This window comes from Apium graveolens, chromosome 10, assembly GCF_009905375.1.
Source record: "Apium graveolens cultivar Ventura chromosome 10, ASM990537v1, whole genome shotgun sequence".
Lineage (NCBI taxonomy): Eukaryota > Viridiplantae > Streptophyta > Magnoliopsida > Apiales > Apiaceae > Apium > Apium graveolens.
Window position 1 is genome coordinate 170,252,874 of NC_133656.1, and position 15,629 is coordinate 170,268,502.

General features: G+C 34.0%; 3 protein-coding genes across 3 annotated transcripts; 2 read left to right on the forward strand and 1 right to left on the reverse strand.

Annotated features, from left to right (window-relative positions):
- Positions 1-131: 131 nt before the first annotated feature.
- On the forward strand, positions 132-6,612 carry LOC141693975 (syntaxin-81). Its single transcript, XM_074499179.1, has 8 exons — positions 132-284; positions 1,934-2,082; positions 2,756-2,839; positions 3,451-3,555; positions 4,916-5,059; positions 5,682-5,948; positions 6,052-6,183; positions 6,271-6,612. Exons 2-8 carry the CDS (start codon positions 2,005-2,007, stop codon positions 6,412-6,414), a joined length of 954 nt encoding a protein of 317 aa, XP_074355280.1. The 5' UTR covers positions 132-284; positions 1,934-2,004; the 3' UTR covers positions 6,415-6,612.
- A 1,138-nt stretch (positions 6,613-7,750) lies between these two features.
- Positions 7,751-11,441, forward strand: LOC141691309 (putative sugar phosphate/phosphate translocator At3g11320). Its single transcript, XM_074496041.1, has 4 exons — positions 7,751-8,491; positions 9,733-9,836; positions 9,960-10,188; positions 10,914-11,441. The coding sequence occupies exons 1-4, from the start codon at positions 8,042-8,044 to the stop codon at positions 11,058-11,060; spliced, it is 930 nt and encodes a 309-aa protein (XP_074352142.1). The 5' UTR covers positions 7,751-8,041; the 3' UTR covers positions 11,061-11,441.
- A 425-nt stretch (positions 11,442-11,866) lies between these two features.
- On the reverse strand, positions 11,867-15,092 carry LOC141688968 (proliferating cell nuclear antigen-like). Its single transcript, XM_074493122.1, has 4 exons — positions 14,654-15,092; positions 13,070-13,222; positions 12,851-12,948; positions 11,867-12,654 (listed from the first exon to the last, which is right to left on the reverse strand). Exons 1-4 carry the CDS (start codon positions 14,970-14,972, stop codon positions 12,145-12,147), a joined length of 1,080 nt encoding a protein of 359 aa, XP_074349223.1. The 5' UTR covers positions 14,973-15,092; the 3' UTR covers positions 11,867-12,144.
- Positions 15,093-15,629: the final 537 nt, after the last annotated feature.

The following is a 15,629-nucleotide window of genomic DNA, read 5'->3' on the forward strand; positions in this document are numbered from 1 at the left end:
TTTCCCAAAGCTGCCCCTAGGCATTAAATTAAATATATTAATTAAACTCAAAATATGTTTTGTAAAATTTTTATAATTACATCACATTCATAATCAGAGGTTAGTTTAGTAAATATTGCTTCTGATAAAAAAACAAGACCTTTACTTTACTTTTATTCAGACCAAAAAACTGAAATTTATTCAACACTATACCCCTCTTCACCGGCGTTCACCTTCCGGTCGTCGGCTCCAATTTTCCGGCGTGACTAAAGGGAGTCAGCCGCCAATACAATCGACCGACCTAGGTATTCTTTTAATAATTATTACAGTTTCTTGTTTTTGGGGTTTTATTAGATACTAGTTTCAAGATTTAGATTTTCATTTTTTAATTTGTTATTCACATTTGATTATATGCTTTATGAATTCTCATATGCATTCTGTTCCAATGTTTTTTCCCCTTTGCTTGTTGCTGCTGATCATATGTTTTGTTTAGCTTTCGAAACTTTGCTTAGATATTAAGTTCAATTGTGTAAATGCTCCCTAGTTTTACTTTTCTTATTATTGGAATTTTGAACTTCTTTCGATAATCTGGTTTTAGTGTTTCATGACACCCTCTTCACTATGCTTTTGAATATAGGGTCCTTTTGTTTTTCTTGTTCTGCGTGTCCTCGAATTGGCATTACTTTATTATGATAGCTTTAAAGTTTATGGCTAAAGTTTTGATCCTGCCTGTTTCGGGTTGCTAGCGGATATGTGTTCAGATCTTTAGAAATTTCCTGTTTTGCTGGTGTGATGTATAAATTTGAATGTATGTGAGGATGCTTTTGCTAATCTATTAACTAGCTGAAGTGTTTGGTAAATGTTTGCTCTCACCATGCATGTGTTCTTTCTTAGTGTGTGCTACGTACATTATGTGTTTTAAACTGTATTAACTTGTCGATTTTCTAATACAGTTAAGGCTCTACTGACGTTAGGTACAAGAAAAAATGTATGAAACGAGAGACAAGTTATGCCATGTGAGTTAAAAATTAATAATGCCACTAAACTAGTAGTTATCACAAATTACTGTATATACTAGTAGACATGAAGTTTCAAGGCAAGAATTGTGTTTGCATTAAGTATTTTTAAGATAAAGAGGACTCAGTTCATTAGCAGGTCGGGTAGAAGTAGTGGTAGTATGTGTACTTGAACATTAGGATGTAGAGATGTAGTGTTCTACTGTTCTATCCTCAAGTCCTAAGGCGGGCACAAAAATAGCCGGTCGGTTTCTCACTGACAGGAAGCTAGAATGCAGAATCATCTTCCCACTTGCTTTTTAACAGTTGTTTTCTGGTTTAGATAGAATTGATGCAAGGACCTGTAATCTCATTCTTCATATATCTTCCTTAATCATTCTTGTGAGCCCCCTAGGTGATGGCCCAGCACGCACAAGACACCTTATTAGTAGGCACAATAATGTGATGTGAAGCATTTGTTTCTCTAGCTGTACTCTTGCAGATGATTGCATTACGACTGCATAAGCACCCGGTGGAGGGGGGGGGGTGTTCAAATACATGTAAAAGTAAATACAGATGTGAAGATGTGTGACTTATGTGTTTAGCTAGAATGGAAATTAGAGAGAAAGCATGTGATTGTGAGGGCCTGAGTCTGAGTCTTGTAGATTGGATTTAGAGGCATCACAAGGACAGATAAATATTGATGTTTGTGAGTTCTAAAACTCAGATTGACACTCTTTCAAGCATCGTCTGTAAAACTTATCATTTAATTGTAATTTTGACCCTGTTCTTTGTTAGTTCTTAACAATCAAGCAGGGAATCCAAATCCCCCCCCCTCCCAACCAATATATCATGTTCACGGCTAGATGTTCTGAAAGTGTGGTTTAATGGCTATTCGCACCTTAGCATTTTTCATTAACTATTTTACAAGTTTTTTTTAATCTTATTCTGTTTTACAGTTTACAATAGTCTTTTCCTAAACTCCAAGCAAAATTGGTGCGGGGCTGATTTGGAAGTAATTGCAAAAGTAATGGCTAAATTCAGAGATAGGACTGAAGACTTTAAAGATGCAGTGCACAGGGTAGCTCTGTCCTTGGAGTATGATGAGGTTCGTATGTATGTGGTTAATTAGATTTCCTATTCTTTATTTTGGGCCTGGTCTGATTGTTAGATAATTATTTAACATAATTTTGAAGATCTTATGTCTTTTGTAGATGCTACTTGCATCCATATTCATATGAGATGTTATGTAAGCCTTATTTTCTACTCGGAAAGTGTCTCACAAGCCCCAATACTTTTTAAACCGTTTCTTGAAAATTAAAGAAAATAGTTTCCTTTCTAGTAAGAAGATATAAGATCATTTTTTACCTTTCTCTTAGTGGTTTTAGATTTAAATGGTGTATGATGTGTTTAATTCAGTATGATTTGGTAATGTTAGTTACTAGAACCTTGAATAGCTATAGTTAAAAGTCCTTAAAAGAGTACTTTCTAAGTACGCGGTTCATAATGTGATGGGCATGTGAACAACTAAACATTGTAATATTGAACTTATATGTGTGTGCTTGTGCACGCGCTTTCCTGCACTTCAACATTTGTGTACATTGATTAGAAGACCAAAAATTGAGTTCACCTATGTTCTTGTTGTAATTTTATTTTATTCTTCTTTTCTTTTCGATGGTGCTGCTGTGCGGGTACCTACTGCACATTATCATTTTGATTGAGTTTATATAAAAATTTAGAAATCCCTGATTCGTTTTTGCTTTCCCTTCTAATTACTACAGACGAAAATGGCAGCTATAATGGCATCTTTCATTATGCACAAACCTCGGCAAAGATCACCTTTCATCAAAGCTGCACTGAAGACGGTACTTTTTCTACCCCCCCCCCTCCCCCACTTCTCTCACATTACCATGCCAATTTGTTGTTCAGTACAGTTTTTTAATATACAGGGGGAGTGTATGATTATAGTCTACATCATGCATTAATTATGTATCAATATTTTAGGACAGTAAAGGCAAATATTTGAACTGATTCATGTTAATCATTTTTCACCAAGGGTCCATATGTCTTAACTCTCAAAATAACATATAGTGTTATCCTTTTTAAGTAACTTGATTTCTCTTAAAATCGACATGATACAGTTTTGGTGGAAGATCTCGTACAGGGTCCATGTGAAATATTTGCATTTGTTAATTTTTTATTTGTGACATTGTGAATCTCTGTTTTCTCTGATATGCGTTGTTTGATACGAAGAGAAACATTTGAAATTTTACATAATGCATGTTCCTCAGATAATATATTTACGCTTTTTTCCGTTAATCAGATTATGTCAAACAATAATTATTACTGCCTTCTTGGATAGATTGTCTTTGTTATTTTTAAAATGTTGTTATGTGATGCATGTTTAATTGATATTAAATTTTCCTCGTTTTTTCCTTTCTATTTTCTTGTTCCTGAATATGTTAAATTTTGTCAGCTTGAGAGCATCGGAGAATTACAACAGTTCTTGATGAAACACAAGAAGGACTATGTTGATATGCACCGTACCACTGAGCAGGAGAGAGATTCCATTGAACATGAAGTAAGATTAGAATATAAAATCTACCTGATATGAGAATGCTTTGTATAATATAATTTTCTAATTCTTATATGCAAGATATATGAAACTTACAGACGGAATCTTAAGTTGAGGCTTCTGGGAAATAAGATGCTTTCACTTGGCGTGTTTATTATAATTGTGGGGTGGGGAAAGGGAGGGTGTTTGGGGAACGATCTTCCCTTGTGGTGGGTCTAAAAGATCCAACAATTTTCTTACTTTACATTAGAAGCCCTTAAACAATTCTTCATATATGACTGATAATTATGCTAACTATGATTGTGTATATGACAAAGCCAAACGAAACCAGTTACCTTTCATGTTAAGGATCAGTCGAACCATCTGATGATTTTGAGTTGCTGAGTAATACTTATGTGATTTACTATAAATGTATTTTGAATTTGAGATGCTTCTTGGGCTCTCATGATTGTATGCAGAATTGTACCATAGTTTGTGTAGAATTCGTCTAAGCTGAACAATTTCAAGTCTCGTACATCTACGTTATGCTTACTTAAATATTGACTAGGAGAACTAACAAAAGGACCATATATAGAATTATATACATGCATAACATAATTGGATGAAATGGGGGCCTATTAAATTGATTTTGTACTGGTAAAACTCTTCTATTTTTTCTACAAAAATCAGGTGAGTGTAGTTTTTCACTAGCTCTAGTTAGTTCATTTATTCACCAACTCTGTTCCTACATATATTTATTTAGGACTACTGAGTGTATTTTCCTGCAAACAAATATGTCCAGACTAAGAGTGGTGTCTGTGTCATAACTTAAGTGTGTCTCACTGGGCTAAGGTCAGGGTTGCTGGAAGTAGAAGTTCTTTAAGACCGTACCTATGCAATTTGAAATTCATAGACCATGGTCTTTGAACCATGAAATGTCACAAACTGCATCGATTCGATCAGCAGAGATCTACTGGTGTTCTGTTATACTCCCTCCGTCCCCCTAGGATCTATACATGCACAATTTGCAGTTTTGCACGTATTTCGAGTCATCTATAAAATATAGTTTCATAATGTTTTTTTCAAAAAAAAAATTTGAATAAAAATTTAAACATAGAACTTTAATTCAGAATTTTTTTATTTAAAAAATATTATGGAATTATAATTTAAACGAGCATTGAAAAGCGTGCCAAAAAGTGATGTATAGAATTAAATGGGACAGAGGGAGTATTGTTTTCAGAGATCTAGCATGTATTGAATTCGCTCAAATTTGTATGTTTGTGTTTATTAATTAAATATTAGTTAGGTTTTGTATCATGCAATTGCAAAACAAAAGTTAAAGCATGGGCGCTTTTTTGCTTATATTTGAGTTGATCAACTATTGCAGGTAACAATTTTTATCAAAGAATGCAAAGAACAGATAGACGTACTCAGAGCTGGCATCAGTAATGAAGAAGCAAATTCAAAGGGCTGGCTTGGTATTAGGGGTGATAACTCGAATGCTGAAACTGTAGCTCACAAACATGGTGTGGTATGTTTACAAACTTATCAGTATAAAAATTTGCTTATTTGCAGTGCTGATGCTATATGTGAGTGATAGTTATTTTACTCCTTTCAAGCTTAAATGAGTCTTTGGTGTTCGGTAACTTATTCAGATTTAATCTACAGATGTAAGATTTTTTGTGCACAAGACACGTGAATAATTGTACATATAAAGTGTTAATGGTTGAGTTGAATCAAAATAAATTTGCAGTATAGTTTTGGACCAAAAACGAGGGTATGTGAGTGCACTTTTATTTTCCAAAAATCCAATGCATGTCACACTCCGTCAGTATTTTGTTGTAAGCTTGACTCCGTTAAGTGAATGTCATGTCCCATTATACACGATGATGGTAGTTCAATGAGTTGGCATCTAGATATTACAGTAATGCAACAGTTAGTTGGGGCCACTGTAATGACTAATGAGGAAAGCATCATCTGACTAGGCATGTAACTTGTGGTTTTGATTGCTATCACAGGCAAGGAATGGCTGAATGTAATCAACTGGGTACAAAAAATAATACGGGACCAAATAATCAGATCTAGAACTCATCTCCGCAGTAAATTGGGGTGTCCATGTAACTACTATTCAGTTTTCTTTTTCATGAATTCAGGTGTTGATATTAAGTGAGCGACTTCATGTTGTGACGTCGCAATTTGACCAGTTGAGAGCCATTCGCTTCCAAGATGCTATTAACCGAGCTATGCCAAGACGGAAAGTTAAAAAGGTTGCCACAACAGATACCCCAAAAAGTTTAAAGCATAATGATTACCAGGATAGGGAGCATATCAATTCAGACATCGCAGAGCCTAGGGATATCCAAGCAGAGCCTATGAGAGTGCAGCAGCAGCTTTTGGATGATGAAACACGTGCACTGCAGGTATTTAATTTTTTCAAGCAACATCCTTAAGTATCTGTTACATCTTCGTGTCAGGTCCTCACGCGTGTCTGCTTCTTAAGTTATTCACAAAAATTTCCTCTAGGTTGAACTGTCAGGTCTTTTAGATGCTGCTCAACAAACTGAAACTAAAATGGTAGAAATGTCTGCACTGAATCACCTCATGTCCACACATGTGTTGCAGCAGGCGCAACAGATAGAGCTTTTGTATGATCAGGTCAGTATTTAGTATGTCAATTTTGTTATATGTTTGTGTATTTAGTGCACTGTTTGACATGATTTTTATTATACATTATTACTATAGGCGGTTGAAGCAACAACAAACGTGCAGCTTGGTAACAAAGAACTCTCCAAAGCCATCCAACGGAATTCGAGTAGCAGAACGTTTCTTTTGCTCTTCCTATTTGTACTTACTTTTTCAGTCCTTTTCTTAGATTGGTACAGTTAAAACAAGGAAAGTCTGGGTCTGAGTGCAGTGTGACAAGCCTTGAACAAAGAAAATGTGATTTTGTTGGGTAAAATAAGAACAGCGATCAGAAATCTCGAATTATCTTTCATTGATCTTCGTGATGCAGTTTTTCTTTTCTGGCTAGTGTTATATTGACACTAACAATTGTATTGAAAGTAAATAGTTAACTTGACACCAGGAACTATTGAATCTTACATATATGGATAGGTTACAACATTATGAAATGGTAAAAACAAGTGTGCACATGTTATGATATGCATAAAGTGTGTGAAATGAGTAGCTTTACTTGCATATTAGTCCATGCATTTGCTTTTCCAATGAACCTTCACATGTTTCATCCAGCCTTGAACATGAGATATTGCATGTACGTTTCGATAAGCATCTGTTTGAGGGCGGAGGTACTTTAGTGCCGAGTGCACGCTATGAAGTTTTACAAGATTTGTTAATATTTTGAAGATTTTTGAGATTGAGTAATTGAAGTTTGGTTGAAATCTCAATTTCCCGGTCCTTGTACTGAATGAACAAGTATTACTTGACATAAAGAAGTTTGTTTCAACTCCAAGCTATTATTGCCAGGAGAAGAAGAAATTGAGTATTACAGTCAGAATGTGAACACACCTGCATAGAAACTTGGGCTGTGATTTCAGTTCATGAGATTGACTTTGAAGGACAAGCATTGCTAAATTAACCAAATTGATTTAAAATAAATGCAAATGCTAAAGTTTAATATGGTTATTTTAATGTAATCATGGAGTAGAAGTGCACAAGGTCCACCAGAATGGTAGTAGACCAACCCCATGTACAGGTAGATGTAATATTCTGTAAATATATTAAGAGTTTGATTTTCCAAATTTGGCACCTAAAATTGTTCTTTGACTTGTCGTTTTAGTATGTCCATATAAAACCATTGTTGATTCACTGTCATTATTGAAAAAACACGGAGTAAAATGTATGAATCTATTATTATTTATCTCCTTTAACACTTAAAAACAAAAAGAAAAGACATAAAACCATATCAACAATCAAGATACATACAATTATTAGTAATTTTCGCTTAAATGCATGATGAGACGTTGTGGCTCACACGATTTGTGCGAGAGGGGAAGAATCATGATCTTTTCACATTTTATTTGTTTTCGTTGATGAATTCTTATTTTTTACCTAATCTAAATATTTGAAGCTAAGAATATTAAATGTTGGTTATTTAATTTATTATTTTAAAATTAATTATTTTTAATATGATGCTGGGTGCCGTACCATCATTTCCCTTCTAAGAATTTATCAAGGAAGAAACACCCAAATAAAACCAACAAAATCAAATTAATTAATTAAACTAAGTAGACTCCATTACAGTTTGCTTCTCTCTCAACTCTCTCTCTCTCTCTCTCTCTCTCAAAACCCAAATCACAGGATCCATTTTCTCCCTCTACATTCAACAATGTCACTCCATTCTTCAAACCCTAATCCCTGATCAATTCTCCTTATTCCCACCCATTTTTCCCAATTTTCAAAACCCTAGAACCATAAAAATCAAATCTTTCTTGTAAGGATCAAAACTTCATCATAAAGATCAAATCTTTATTTTAAAGATCAAAGCTTTATAATCATGTCAGCATTAAAAAGCTCTAGTAGATTGTTTACAATTGGTCTTGTAGCATCTTGGTACTCATCAAACATAGGTGTATTGTTGCTTAACAAATATTTGTTAAGCAATTATGGTTTTAAATACCCAATTTTCTTGACTATGTGTCATATGACTGCTTGTTCTTTATTAAGTTACATTGCTATTGCTTGGTTGAAAATGGTTCCGATGCAAACGATCCGATCTCGAACACAATTTGTCAAGATCACTGCTTTAAGTTTTGTGTTTTGTGGGTCTGTTGTTAGTGGCAATATTTCTCTTAGGTATTTGCCTGTTTCGTTTAATCAGGCTATAGGTGCTACTACACCATTTTTTACAGCTGTGTTTGCGTATATGATTACGCTTAAAAGAGAGGCTTGGCTTGTTTATGGCGCGTTGATTCCTGTTGTTACTGGTGTTATTATTGCTAGTGGGGTATGATTCAATTTTTCCTCTCTCGATTTGGTGATTTTGTTTGTGATTTTATGATCAAATTGCATTTTTCGTTTATTAGTTTTGATTTGATTAGTCTGTGCTCAATGTCTATTGCTAGTTTGTGCTCTATATTTATCTTTTTGGTTATTTAGTTTTTGCAAATACATGGATCATGGAAACTTAACTATTATCATGAGTGTCATGCTGGTGATCAAAATTCTTTGATGAACGATTCATGTAATTTTCCCTTTGGACTTTGTTGTGGTAGTTTATTGATTAATTCATTTTATAAATTAAAAGGCCAAACAATCTTAGGTTGTGTTCACATGGAGAGAATGGAATGGGGGAAGGGATGTTAGTATGGAACAAAATATTATGGACAAAATTGAAGGAGAAAGAAAAATTTAGTAAAGAATAGTGAACAGCACGAGGGAGTAGAAAATTTTATGTTGAAGGTTGTAGGGAAAACAATGAACGAGGAGAATAGACCGAACCTCCCCAAATAGGTGGGTTGAAGTTTTAGTTTAAATAGAAGGAATGTGACTTCGAATGAAAATAATTGGAAACTTGTATTTTATTAGTAAATAGTTTTCTTATATTTAGTAATGAAATTAGTGCAGTTACTTGTATATTTTATATTGGGGGGGGGGGGCTAGAAGTTAGTAAGTATGTAGCTTATTTTTAAAAATCCCAATTGTTTCAGGCCTCGTTTTATTAGGTAATGCTTTTTGGTTTCTATTACGTTAATTAATCATCTAACCCTCTATTAGTCATGTAACTTTCACATAATATGAAAGACTTAGATAAGATACAGTATACATTGATTTTTCTAACAATATTGAATTGAGTCTTTTCTTGGGTTGGGATCTATAGTTTTGTTTCCCTTGTGCTGTTGAAAAAACCTTGGGGTAATGGATTCTCTGTGATTTATTCTACCTTATGTTATTATTCCCCTCCCAATCGCATATCATCCAAGTTAGCACAACCTTGTTGTATGATTGAATAAGAATAAGCTTGTTTACGTTCCCCCCTTATGAACAAATATGTCCAAGACTTGTGAGGTATATGTAGATTTATCGGTAATGTAGCTTATCAGTGAAATTTTCAACTTTGGGCATGAGCACACAGAGGTATTGGCATATTGCTCTAAGCTACAAGCCTACAATGACTAAGATTGTTGTCTTTTATAGTGTATTATATAGGTTCTTATACATTTTACATTTTTTATATCACAACCTTAGGGTGAGCCAAGTTTTCATCTATTTGGATTTATAATGTGTGTCGGCGCTACCGCTGCCAGAGCTCTGAAATCAGTGCTTCAGGGAATTTTGCTTTCTTCTGAAGGGTAAGCTGTTTTATCTTTGACATGGATAATACATAGATTAAAAAAAAATTGTTTCTTTATTTGTTTTGTTAACTGGTTACCCTGGCATTACATATTGATATATATGTATATTTTTATTTTTAGGGAAAAGCTGAATTCTATGAATCTTCTCTTGTATATGGCTCCTATAGCTGTTGTACTACTACTTCCTGCTACGCTTTATATGGAACAAAATGTGGTTGGTATTACACTAGCACTTGCTAAAGATGACATAAAGATCGTTTGGTACCTTCTATTCAATTCCGCGCTTGCATATTTTGTGAACTTGACCAACTTTTTGGTCACAAAACATACCAGTGCTCTAACTCTCCAGGTATTACCCACTAAACATCAATAGACAAAGTATCTTGTTGCATCGTTATCTAAACTACTTAATTGATCCATAAAGATTCTCTGATCATAGAGAGACTCTATGTTGCTGATAAGTGTTTAATGGTTCATTATTGAACGTATTAAGTGTAAAACCTAAGTACTAGACTAAGAAGTTGTACTTGTATCTATGCCTATAAATGTCCTCTTTTCAGTTTTTTGTTCATTGTATACAGAAAGCCAGAACACACTACCTGCTTTCTGATAGTTTTACAACCCTAATTTCGGCATTGCTTAGGATATACAATCAAGGGAGAAGATCCTTGACAGGAAACCAGTTTAGTATATGATGTGTAGGAAAGTTCTTGAGGAATTTTCTATATTTTACTGGATTGGTTGGTTTGATTAGTAGGTCTCCCTTGTCAGAATAATGTAAAGTTGTTTAGATAATCGATATCATACAAATGCTTTACTGTGCTTTCTTAACTGAGAGATCAGTCAGGCATATACATAACATATTGTACATTTCTTAACAAGGAAAATTTGATTTTGAAAATTACTTTTGGATTGGAACAGAATATGATGAACTGATTACAAAAAGATAGTGACTTTAATATTTAATTAGGATGAAAGTGATATATTTCTAATTATTTTTACATCAGTTTGAAATGCAAAAGTTGTGTATCGGGGTTGCCTTCCACTTTATTAACAATAGTTTTATGCTTCCAGGTCCTTGGAAATGCAAAGGGAGCAGTGGCAGTGGTGGTGTCTATATTGATTTTCAAAAATCCCGTCTCTATTACAGGAATGCTTGGTTATACCCTTACAGTTATTGGGGTTATCCTTTATAGCCAAGCAAAGAAGCGCAGCAAATAGATAAAACTAATAGTCCTGAAGAATATCCGCTCCATCTTTTGACTACCTCGCGTCTTCTGAGTATTAGGGCAACCAACTTGAAGCAGACTACGATTCAGCTGCTTAGATTCTTTCGATTGCCATCTGGTTACGAAGTTATGGCTGCGGCCCAGGAGAGCAGTTTTCCCCTTGTAACCTTTAAGTACCACTATCTTACCTAGGCTAGATAATATAATAAACTTTCATAATCTTTGTTTTTTCCAGATAGAGTTTCTATACTTACTCTTCCTTTCAATTTTGTTTTTCTTCTAATTCTTTCAGGAAACGATTGTAGAATAGGGCCTATACAGCATGTTATCAAATATTCTTACAGATCAATTGATTAATTAAAGACTTTTGCCATTTTCTTGCCTTGTCATCATTTTTATTTATTTTTTTAATTTTAGAATAGGTTCTAAATAAAAAGACTAGTGGACTTGGATTCTGGACTATATAATACCTTATTTCTGCGTATGATAGTAGACGACGTGGTCAGCAGATTGCTCAGCCAAACATTCTGATATTATTCTCAACATGGTGACCACAATTTTTAAAACATAATTGTTTTAAATTTATACTCTCAAAATTTATTTTCATTGGCCAAGAAGTGTTGTTCAAACAGGATGAACAGCAAAGCCCCTTAATTGGAATTAACTACTTTACAACCTGCCATTATTTGGTTTTATTTTAGGCACAATAATTGCTGCAATACTTACATTGGCCTTCTACGTGGTGGTTTTGGTAATTGAAAAGAATGCAGTAATCGCTTGCAAACTGAAAACTCAGACTAAATATAAAAAGATGAAATATGCAACTGATAGGAGCTAGGTAATCAAAAGTTTACAGCACTGACCGGAAAAGGATGAACTTGGAGCATTTACAAACTAGAGTTAAAATTATGAGCATCAAATACCTTGTCTAGCAGATATAGCTCACAAATATATAGGGCTACACATTAGACATTACCTAAAAAATAAACATTTACTAAAAGGTTTTTAAAATTCTGATGTTAATTTCCTACTTCAGAAAATAACTGGTAATGCAAATGATGATGTCAGCACAAAAACTACTCTACATCCATGACTTCCACTTCACCATTGCTCTTGGTCTTTGGCTTGGTTCCCATCACTTCGATGTCATCATCAATTTCTGTCTTTGGCTTAGTGTCAGTTACTTCAACATCATTATCAGCTCCAGCTTCGGTTTTCGTTTTAGCCTTGGTTTTGATCTCAACTGCAGCCTCGCAGTCATCTACAAACTCACTCTTTAGTGCCCTTTTCTTGGAATTTCCCTCATCACTTTTCTTAGTACCACTTTTTGATGTAGCAGCTGCAGTGGAGTTTTGTGCAGGCTGTGCATAATTTGCAGCCTCATCCTCTTCTATTTTTGGAGCCAAATAGTATCTGATGTAGCCCATCTCTGCAATTTTGTACTCGACCACTACTGGAAGTTCAGACGATAAGCTGATGGTCACTTGATTAGCCAAAGGAGTTGCCTTTGCAAATGAGTTCATATACCTCAGCGCAAATGTCAATGAAACTGTTTCTTGCATCTCGATAATAGTAGCATCTTCTGGCTAAACATTTGTAAACCACAACATACTGATCAGTGCACTAGAAAAGGCTAATCATTACAAAGCACTTTGACAACCAAACTACTTATGCATTTGATAGAAAATGAATAGCTCCTTGAGAATCTGGGCTTTGCATGCAATGTTAGCATTCACAAACATATAAATTATTTGACAGATTTAGGAGAAGAAAAGGACAAACCTTGTCCACAGAAGTGTTCTGCCTGCAAACAATATTTGCAGTCCCAATGTCACCTCGTGTGGAGAACTTCACACCTTCCTTTGTCACAGATATCACAACTAACAAGAGCAGATTACCCATTATTAGTCTTTCATATTTATATACTAAAAAAGAGGCAAGAACGATAATATGCACAAAAAGAAAGAATGTTACTAATAGCATTGTATCAAAAGACAGTACCAGTGTCACCAATGGTACTCAGATCTTTGCAGATCCTAGCAAATTCAGCAGATGGCATCCTCACAATAGCTTCATATTCAGATTCTGGAATACCTAGATGCTCACTATCAATATCCATCAGCTTCATCTCAAAGTCAGAAATCTTGTCTTGAGCTTCATTTGAGGAAATCAAAACAACAGAAAACAATGCTTAAGAATCAGAAGGTAAAAACCAGCCAAGAGAATAAATTAGCTTACTACAGTATTTGCAATATTTCTTAACAAGGACCATTTTAATTTATCAATTATATGGGACCTGCAATTATATTACCGAGATCATCAAACAAAAGGCTAAATATGCCAGTAAGAAACCCCCGTAATTTGGCAAATAGCAAGGAAATTTAGACATGGAGGTAATAATAAACAAAAACATCAAAAAAACATGATATTTGTGATTGTTATACATTATTAAACTACAAAATTAGGAAAGAACACAGTCAAGGAATAGGAACTTTAACTATTCCTTTCCAAAAAGGCCGGTAAATCCAAGAACTACTGAACGAGAGTTACGATGTTCAGTTAAGTCAAATTTAAGCTCCACTCTGACATGAAAAATATAACTATGAAACAAACCACGGAATCATAGGACTAAAAAACATTAATCGGAAAATGAAGTGTGATGATATCTTGTTAAATATCTTTCAAATTGTAATGTTGTCTTGATTGTAACGAAAAGGCAAACTGAAGTGACAAAATAAGACATACTGATGATTTAGCACACAATCTGGTTAGTAACCTAACAGCAAGCCTCCTCCTTTCCTCACTCCCCTTACTTTCATTCAGTTCACTAAAAAATTTTATACATCGTAAAAATATGACATACTAAAAACACTTACACGAACTCATGATACAGTGGCAAAGGCATTTCATTATCTCCCATAATGAGGTTTTGAGTTCAAATTCTTATTCCCCTCATCTCCACCCAATAAACAAAAAATTTACATGGAAAAATATCTAATGTATAAAAAACAGAAAGACAACATATATTATAACAATGATACAAAGAATAAATCAGAAGAAATAAAGAACTACACAATTGAACCATTTCACAATTAAACCCGGAACAATACAAGTATATTACTAAAAAATAACAATTGAATCATAATGTCAAGACCCTAAATAGCTCCATCTCATCTCTATCACATACACAGAAACAAAAAAAAGGTAAAATCAGATGCACAATAAAGAACACACAATTGAACCAAAAAGACTCAATCTTTTCACAATTAAACCCGAAACAATGCAAGTATATTACTAAAAATAGCAAAAAAATCATAGTGTCAATACCCTAACTAGCACAATCTCTATCAAACACACACAAAAAAAACAAGTACCATAAAATCAAAAGATTCAAACTAGCTTTTTCAAACATAAACCAGATAAGCAATAAAGATTAAAGAACATGCAATTGAACCAAAAAGACTCAATCTTTTCACAATCAAACCCGAAACAATGCCAGTAAATTACTAAAACCAGCAATTAAATCATAATGTCAAGACCCTAAATATCACAAATAAAAGTACTATTAAACCAAAAGATTCATACTAGGGCTTTCGAACATAAACGTGATAACATCACCGCCATCATCCGCTTTAATGGTAACAATATCATCATTCCCAGCACACTTGAGCATTTTAGCCATATTCCCCAAATTCATCCCCATTGAAATATTTCGATCACATCGATAATGCTCAAACCCTTCAGACCTTAAAAGAAGCGCAACGAGCGCTACGTGACTCGAATCCATGGCTTGTAAAGAAAACCCAGTTGCTGAACAATCAAAATTAGCATCATTCACTAGGTCCTTGATTGATTCAAGCACTTTCTTTAGTAAACTCCCCTGTACTAGTCTTAGTTCCAGCATTTTTTTTTTGTTGATTTGGGTAAAAATGTTAATCTGGGTGTTGATTATTTGTGATTTTATGAGGTGGGGTGTAGATGGATTTGTGTATTGTGGTGTTATTTATATGGGTTTGTGTGATGGTGGGAGATTAATGGAGGGAAGGTTTTGGCGGGAAAATTGTTACAAGATAGATAGATAGATACAGGGAGTTCCCGCCAAAAATAGTGTGTAAATATTTGTACTGTCTGTAATTTTTTATGGAGGCTCAGGTTTTTACGGGAAGTTGTGTGTTATTGACAAAATAAGAATAACTTTGCTAAATTATAATGTTTAGATTTTATTATAATCAAAGCATCAGGCTAATTTAATTAATTAATATTTCATATTGTGAAAATGCAGCAAGCAAAACTACCTATAAAGAATTAACAATTTGGGTTAAGTGCAAATATTTTTTTGAATAAACAAGAACTGTAAATATATTTCTTGAAAATATGATTCAATAAAATATAGGAGTAATTAGGAATGTAAATCGAATAATATAGCGCCACTAAAACCGTTGATATTAGTCCATTAACTTATTTCTTTCGCAGAGATATTTAATTGTTTGGGCTCGCTAGTCTTTTCTTTTGAAAAGTTTTCAGTGATAGTTTTTCACAATCACAACTTGTATCAACTTTG